This window comes from Gastrolobium bilobum, unplaced genomic scaffold, assembly GCF_033153095.1.
Source record: "Gastrolobium bilobum isolate Gb01-03AN ecotype WA unplaced genomic scaffold, APGP_CSIRO_Gbil_v1 utg61611, whole genome shotgun sequence".
Taxonomy (NCBI): domain Eukaryota; kingdom Viridiplantae; phylum Streptophyta; class Magnoliopsida; order Fabales; family Fabaceae; genus Gastrolobium; species Gastrolobium bilobum.
Genome location: NW_026896356.1, coordinates 10,525 through 18,697, shown reverse-complemented (window position 1 = coordinate 18,697; position 8,173 = coordinate 10,525). Strand labels below are relative to the sequence as shown.

The window sequence follows — 8,173 nt, the reverse complement described above, 5'->3', positions numbered from 1 at the left end:
GTATAAAATCACTACTCAGAAAAAACCAGAGAGAGAGAGAGATGGCTTGCAGGCAGTTGTGGGCTTCAAGAGCTGCATCGTACTTGAGAATCTCTGTCTTTCACAGAAGCTTTTCTAATGGTATTAATCTCCTTCTTCTTCTCTCTCTCTATGATCTCCTTTTCATTTTTTTATTTGTTTGCACTGTTCAATTACGATCGTGTTGTTAGCATGTCATGTTATCTCATGTCATGTGTGTGGTTTGGATCTTGATCCATGTCCTTGAATGTTTCATTTTAAATTTAACGTGTTTTTTCCCCCATTCTCTTCTGGATGTGAAATACACGTATTTTCTTGTGTTTTTTGAGATGCATAAGATACAACATATAGTGGGTGTTCAGCCATGAATGGTGATCATCTTTTTGTGTTGACCATGTTGAGAAACTGTTCATTCCACCTTTACTTTTATATTATCTATATAAGGAAATGTGTTTCTTATACAATTTGTCTAATGTAACACAGTGATAATCACTTTTTTTTTCCTCTCTGTTTCAAAGTGGGTCCTACTGTGGATTCATGACACAAATTATCTCATGCAACATGAGATAAATTTATTTCATACAATATTATGAAAAAAATCAAACCCATCTATATATCTTAAGGAAAAAACTAGTCTTATGCCATAGGAGATAGGTTTATTTTCCCACAGAGACATCGATCCTTGAGCTTTTTTATTTTTTATTTTTTTATTTTATAACTATGCGGGTCCCACCACATGATTGTGAGAGTGGTAGGAGATACTTCTCTCCTATTGATGGAGATTAATAAAGCCCATATCTTAATGGGAGGGAGCGTTATAGGCTGTAGTGGAAAAGGGAAAGTGCACCATCCTGCCACCAGCAATACCATTAACAATGTCCTGTCTTCAAATTTCTATGATTTGACCTTTATTAACAATGGTGTATTATATTATATTCTGCGACCTACTTAATGGGCTGTGTTCTGAATCTAGTGGGCCTTACTGGCCCAATCAGTTTATCAACCTAGGAGAATGACAAGGGTGGTGCTTCTAATGGATAGTGACAGAAGGAAGACATCATTTTGGTTTTTTGAATACTAAATATGTTGAGGGAACTGGGATTTATTCCAAAATTAAAATGGAAAATGTTGCATCTTTGTATGCATTTTTAGAGAGTTTGGTACTTTAGTGTGGACAAGGTTTTTTTTTTTAAGTAGTTTGTTATGATTCTAAAGTGAGCAAGTGAGAGTGTATTCATCATTCATTAAATTTAAAGGGCATATAATAATCTTAACCCACTAAAATTCAAGAGTTGATACAGTTTTACTTAATCACTTTAAAGATAATTTCACTTTATAAGAGATTTTTCCTGCTCACTGTAAGTTTGAATCTTGGTTTGTACCTATGCTGTTTGTTACTTTTTCAATATTGAAGCTTTAATATCACTTCAGCGAAAAGGGCTTTTTTTCATTTTTTAGTGCTTATTTGGAAATATGGTGGGGAGTTACTTTTGGGCCTCAAACTTATTTTTGCTTTTAAAAGTAAATTTGCCATCAAATTTAACTTGTTAGCATTTTGAGGACAAAGTAATAAACTGTTAACTTTTTTTTGGGGGGTAAAATGCATTTTTGACATACTTTTATCATTTTCTTCTCCTTGAGTTATATATATTAATTTTACCTTACTTTATCCAAACTATACTTATTAATCCAAATTACTTTTGTGTGAACATTTCTAAAGACACATCTCTTTATTTCAAATTCAAAGTTAATTCTTCCTAAGTACATTGTACTCTAAAGTAATTCTCCTACTTGAAACCAAATAAGCCCTTAATATTCCAGATCTGATGGGGATCTTCAAGTGGCTTAAGTTTTGTTCTTTCCTGAACTAATATCAGGTACATTATATTGGAGCTTGATATGTAAAAACTGTAAAATCAGAACTCTTGGATCAGCATTATCATTGTTTGCTTGTAAACATTTTGGAAAAAGAAGTAACCAAAAGCTATAATTTGTAGGATGGAAATTATCTTAGCATAAGCATGCCTGATTGGTAATAACTCTTCTTATTTAGCTTTAGATTAAAATGATATCTTATGCTTATGGGATTTGGTTATTTTCTGATTTTTTCCATATTCATATCTCCAATTACATGCTAAATGTGAAATTTCCGTTTAAACATTTAGGATATAGAAATGATTGGTTGTTTTGTAGTTATTGCAACTATCATTTCGCAAGTTCATATACATAATGACTTCAGAATATGAAAAAGAACACTTTGCTACGAGAGATTTAGTTCTCTGGCTTTCAGTTTTCCTTTCATCGAGTTAGAGATTATTTTTGGCATGATCATTGATTTTGGCTTTTAGTGTTTACCAATCAAATTGTCCTAGTGGGGCTATATTTTGAGCATATGAAATAAACGTCCAAGCAAGATAAATGCAAGGGGCTATTATTCTTCTTATTATACTGTTGATATATTCTAATATTATTTCATAGCTCTGTGATCTCTCTCTTTGTCTCTGCCAGTGCAAGGACCAGTGAGGTTCTTCTTCCAACAACTTGGTTGATCAAATTCCTATTTACTCAAAAGAGAGCCCCTCTTTGTTAATGATGCAAGAAGCAAAAATGCCACTTGATCTGTTTTACTTGTTGGGTGATTTAGGAATAAAGTTAATTATTGGTTTTTGTGACAAATCTACCTTCCGTTTGTCTTTTATACCTACAGTTTTGAAAGATCTGAAGTATGCTGATTCTCATGAGTGGGTGAAAGTTGATGGAAATTCTGCAACTGTTGGCATAACTGATCATGCCCAAGATCATTTGGGTGATGTTGTGTACGTTGAATTGCCAGAAGTGGGAGTGGCATTAACACAAGGAGATAGTTTTGGTGCAGTTGAAAGTGTGAAGGCAACTAGTGATATTTATTCTCCTGTTTCAGGAAAAGTGGTTGAAATCAATGAAGAGCTTAGCAGCTCTCCTGCTTTGGTGAGTTTTATTGCCTACTTGTGAAAAGTTTTTACATCAAAGGCAGGATCTGTAAGCTGAGTTCATGTACATTATAACTATTTTTTCTCCTTTCTGTAATTTCTTTCTACACTCTAAATTTTGGATTACTAGGCTTATGTAATGCTGAAGGATGGCAATGATTTTTTTTTTTTTTTTTTTTTTATCAACACCAAGTGTTTTTATGTTGTACTACGTTTCTTCATATAGGTCAACTCAAGTCCTTTTGAAGATGGATGGATAATTAAAGTTGAAATGAGTGACAGTGGGGAACTAAACAAATTGATGGATTCAGAAAAGTACTCCAAATTCTGTGAAGAAGAAGATTCCAAGCATTGATGGACTTGCCAAGATCTTTCAGCACTCTCCATGGTGTAGATTATGTTTAGTTTGGGGAAGCTAAGAATCGCTTGTTTTCTTTTCTCCTTTTGTCTATGTACTATTGTGTCTTGACTGGTCTCTTTATATTTTTCATGAGCTTCTGATTCAGTGGGATGGTGGTTTTCACTCTTTGCAATGGAAATATGAAATTAATAACGTGGGGAATTTGATAATAAAAAGCCGTTAGTTTTATTATTATTATTATTTGTAGTACCAATTTTGTTAGATGACATTTATTCTAGTTTGAGACTCTTGTTTCCAACTAAGATGGAACAGTAGCTATCATGAATTTAAGATTGAATAAGATGGCAAGTTTCCATGTTCTTTACACGATAGACTCGTTTGCACATAAAAGAAAATTATTCTTAATGCTAATTTATGGAATATTTTCCCTCTAATCTCCCTTCTTTTGGAGCTGATAATCTTTTGCAATACTAGTTGTTCAATGAACTACGGATCCTAACATTTTATGTGAAGAAATTTCTTCTTTGATGAGGTAGGTGTCTTGTTTCTTAAAAACGGATAAAAATTTCAGAAGGAATTCAGTGGAAAAAAATCTTCTGTCTCAATTTTTAAAGAATATAAACTAAATCTGAAAAAAATTGATTTTCATATGACGCTAAACAATTAAGTTTAATTTATGTTTTGTTCCCATCATTCTTAAGTCTGTCCCACGTTTCCTTCTTCACATCAGTCCTCAGTCAATTTCTAGGCCGTCTCAGTCTTTCGTCTTTTACTCCTCAAATCCACCTAATCTGCACCAAATTCACTCATTTCAGGATATTCTACCCATATGGTGTCCATTAGCAACTAAAATGGTTAAGCAAAATACTAGAAAAAAATTATACCACCAACTTACCATATAACATTCGATCGTTACCATAAGCCATTATGGATTTATGGTGGTACCCCAGAACGTATAATTTGCTGAAAGAGAACATTTTTATCTCTAGAACTGAAGGATCTCTGTTGTTAAATAAATTAAAACAAGACCAAGCGCTCCATAGGATCAACAGAAAATTAAAATTTCTAGATCAGTTATGTTGTAACACCGGTAGATTAGCTTTTTTCCATAAAAAAATCTCCAGCACGCCCATATATGTATTTCAGCCTAAGACTCCAATGCTTCTGTTTCCCCACAAGCATTTGACCATGCTTCTTGTAAAAGGTGACACTAAAATCGTAAGTGCATTATTAAAAGGCCAAACAACAATAAATGGTCAAAATACTTTGTATTAATGCATTTGTCAGACATTCACCGGATAAAACCACTACAAACAATATCTGGAGTCTGGACAATGCCTAAACCTAAAGCAATGGCACATATCACTTCCCAGACCCTTGTGAGGAAACACATGAATAGTAATTATTTGGACTGCTGTAAACCAAAATGATATTATTATTATTATTATTATTATTACTCGGAATGCATATGCTCATTAAATGGTCATAACACTTTTATAGTTGCGTCCATAGCAAGGTACTCAAATTACATCCGACAAAAAGGTAAAATATACAGCACATTAACAGATTCCAGTGCGAGTTTGTCTTGGTCATACTTTCGAAAGTGAAGTAAAGCAAATAGATCTTAGCACTTCACATTCCATTAAGAGTGACAACAACTCTTCGCGACGTAGGATCATCCCGATGCTCACAAAGCCATATACCCTTAAACATAAAAGAAGTATATTAATAATATTGAAGTATATTAATAATATTGATGTTATATTAATCTAATCTGAGGTGTTTTTTCAAAATATGGCATATTCTTGTAGTACATGTAGTGCGAAATGCAAAGAGTAACTAAACAGTTCTTCATGTTAACCAACACTTTACCACACATCCTATCATAAAATATTGTAATATGTACTCCAAGAAATCAAAATCAATGATAGATATTAAATGCTGCCGTGTTAAATTTGAGTTTTTCTATTATTAAGGATTAATTTAAAAAAAAAAAAAAGTGCACAAGAACTGAAATTTATACTTGGTTTCCTCAAAATCTTTAGAGCACAGACTTTCAAATGAAATTGAAATAAACAGTTGCTATTACTTATAATGTTGACAAGCAACCCCAAAGAATATTTGTTTTTCATCTGTTCTTACAAGTAATCATGAATTTCATGTTTGCTAGTTGCTCACAGTCGTAATCCGAAAATTTTACCTTCTGATAAATATTGTTTACCCTTTTCAAGTTCATGTATAATGTAGGAAATATACTCTGCCAAGTCAAAAAGAATGAAACGCAATATAGTGATTGAGAAACTTCATGTAGATAGCGTGTAGGAACTACCAATCTTGAAGTGAATTGTGGTGAGAATTGAGATTTCAAATTTGTCGGTAAATAATAGTTTTTTCCTAATTACCATTATAATTCAGCTATTAAACAGTGTATAGTGTATCAATCATTATAATATATATATATCAATCACTCTTGGTGTGGCATCAATAGTCAATTACAGGAGGCAACAACTTTTGAAACTCCTTGAATGTGCATGTGCATAAGATACACATGGGAAGCCATAGACTTTCATTCAGAATCATGAATTGTATAAGAATTTGGTCAGCAATAGGATAATAATTCATAGGTTCATAAAATTTCCAAAAGTTCTGTGAAAAATAATTGGTTATCCAAGTGCACTTTAACCCCACACTTTTTAAGGAATTCAATGAAAAAGGGAAAAAAAATGTAAATATTGACCAAGATTTCGGATAAATCATTACAAAAAAGAATTTTATTACCTGCCATGTTCCCATGTTAAGCTTTCCATTTGTGATTGGTATCCTACAAGTACAACATGTCAGTAAATGACAACATAATCATAACTTTTTAGGATAATGAATCAAACTGAAACATGAAATATTTCTTACGTGAGTGCACAACCAAACATCGATGATTTAATATGAGCCGGCATGTCATCTGGGCCTGCAAAAGTTCAAATCCAAAGAAGATTGTCAAGTTACAAATGGAAAATACAACACATTAGGAACCCAAAATAAAAAACATAAATTATATCTGGAGAACTAACGGCAACATTATGCTTAATAACTGACTTATAATGTTACAATAGATGCAAGTAGGCAAATATCATAGCACATAAACTTCCATTACAATGTCTGCAGACATCCTGCGGCTAAAAGAAACATGTTCAGAGGACAGGAATGGACCATAAACTTCTTCTAATTACAGAGGTTTTCGGCCACCATATATACTGGAAAAAAAAGTCCCAAGAGAGTGGCTTTGTGGTGAATATATAAAATACAATAAAAGAAAAAAAGGGGAGATCAAATAATGAATTGAATACTGAGACCAAGACAAATAACCAGAAAAAAAAAATGACATTATTGAAGCTAGATGTCACACCCAATGTTAATAAAAGGCTGTTCAGACAAAAGTCCAACAGTAACATATTTCCCTATTATTTGAAAACTAAGAAAAATGAGAATACAGAATAAATATCAATTTCGTCCCTAAATGTTGCGGTTGTTCTCAAAAGTTTCCCGCTATACAAATTGGTTGCGAAGTTGTCTAACAGTAGCTTTAAGTGACCAAATTGTATATTTACTCAAAAAAAAAAAAAAAAAAAAGAGAATATAAAAGAAGCACTAACCCTCTAGTGTGTGCTTCCAAGGCGCAGATGATCCCTACAGGACACAAAGATGATGGAAATTCAGTAATTAGAGAACAATCATGAATATATATTAATATTTTGGTAACAGTATTTGTAAGAAAGAAACCTCGGGAACTATCCTATTAAGGAAGGTTTCAGTATCGTCGCGGACATCAGAGTCGTAATTCTCGTTGATGGTAAGAGAAGCACTCGTGTGTTGCACTGCAATTTCCCATCACAAGTTCCAATTTCAGTGAAGTGAAGTCCAAATTGAAAACAAATCATAACTGCATATATATATGAATGAATACTCACAGAAGAGATGAGCTAGGCCGCATCTGAATCCAGAGAGGTCTTGCTCAATGTCTTTCACTATCTGATTTGGAACCAACCGCACAAATAAATAGTTAGGGTTTTACAAAAAATTTTAAAAAAAAAAAGAAGGAATATTACCTTGGAAGTAACGAGATGACAGCCACGCTTAAGAGGAGGCAAAGTGATGGTCTTCTGGGCCCACTTAGGAACGGTGGTTTCCGCCATGGACTGCTTCTTCACGGTTGTGTGCTGCGCCTTTACGCGAACTGCAACTGGAACCTTGGTTACACACGCCGATGAAGCTTGCATGCTTCGCACCTACAACGCAAAAATAGGAGGAAAAAATAAATTTGAGGAAATTGCCATATTACTTATTTATTCGTTTTAAAATAACTGTAATCAAACTGATAATGATGTTTTAAATTTTAAGTGATCATTTTATGTTTTTCAAAAATTGAATAATCAACTTTTATATTATTTTGAGACTAAATTAAAAATTTACTCGTAAACAAAAATAAATAAATCAAACGAGTAGGTTACGCGAGTCTAGAGATCCACATGTTATCTCGTCTGGTCCTCATTCAATTTTGAGTGTGTGAATGTTGTTAGCCCAAAAAGAGTTTATACTTTCGATATATTTTGCTTATGTTTCGATTTTTGGATATATTCATTATAGGAGACGGCTCTAATATAGGAAAACAAGCTCTTACACCGTAAAATCTAGAGTAAACACCTTTTTTTTAGTTTCTGTCAATATCTACGAAGTCCTTTTTAGTTCATGGCAATAAAAAAGGATCAAATTGGTTTCTGAATTTACAAAAAAATAGTCATGTTAGTCCTTATGTCAACTCCCAAATATGTAG

The 8,173-nt window shown here is 33.0% G+C and overlaps 2 protein-coding genes across 3 annotated transcripts; one reads left to right on the top strand and one right to left on the bottom strand.

Moving 5' to 3' along the window:
- LOC133299311 (glycine cleavage system H protein 2, mitochondrial-like) lies at positions 1–3,562 on the top strand. Of its 2 annotated transcripts, none has more exons than XM_061498765.1 (3): positions 1–120; positions 2,726–2,985; positions 3,214–3,562. In XM_061498765.1, exons 1-3 carry the CDS (start codon positions 42–44, stop codon positions 3,340–3,342), a joined length of 468 nt encoding a protein of 155 aa, XP_061354749.1. In that variant the 5' UTR covers positions 1–41; the 3' UTR covers positions 3,343–3,562. The 2 variants fall into 2 exon arrangements, with proteins under 2 accessions (XP_061354749.1, XP_061354750.1); XM_061498766.1 differs by having other exon boundaries at positions 30–117; positions 2,720–2,985.
- Positions 3,563–4,781: 1,219 nt separating this feature from the next.
- Positions 4,782–7,667, bottom strand: LOC133299301 (uncharacterized). The gene is made up of 7 exons (XM_061498747.1): positions 7,449–7,667; positions 7,311–7,371; positions 7,123–7,217; positions 6,996–7,029; positions 6,256–6,310; positions 6,127–6,169; positions 4,782–5,052 (listed from the first exon to the last, which is right to left on the bottom strand). The coding sequence occupies exons 1-7, from the start codon at positions 7,617–7,619 to the stop codon at positions 4,981–4,983; spliced, it is 531 nt and encodes a 176-aa protein (XP_061354731.1). The 5' UTR covers positions 7,620–7,667; the 3' UTR covers positions 4,782–4,980.
- Between the last annotated feature and the right edge of the window lie 506 nt (positions 7,668–8,173).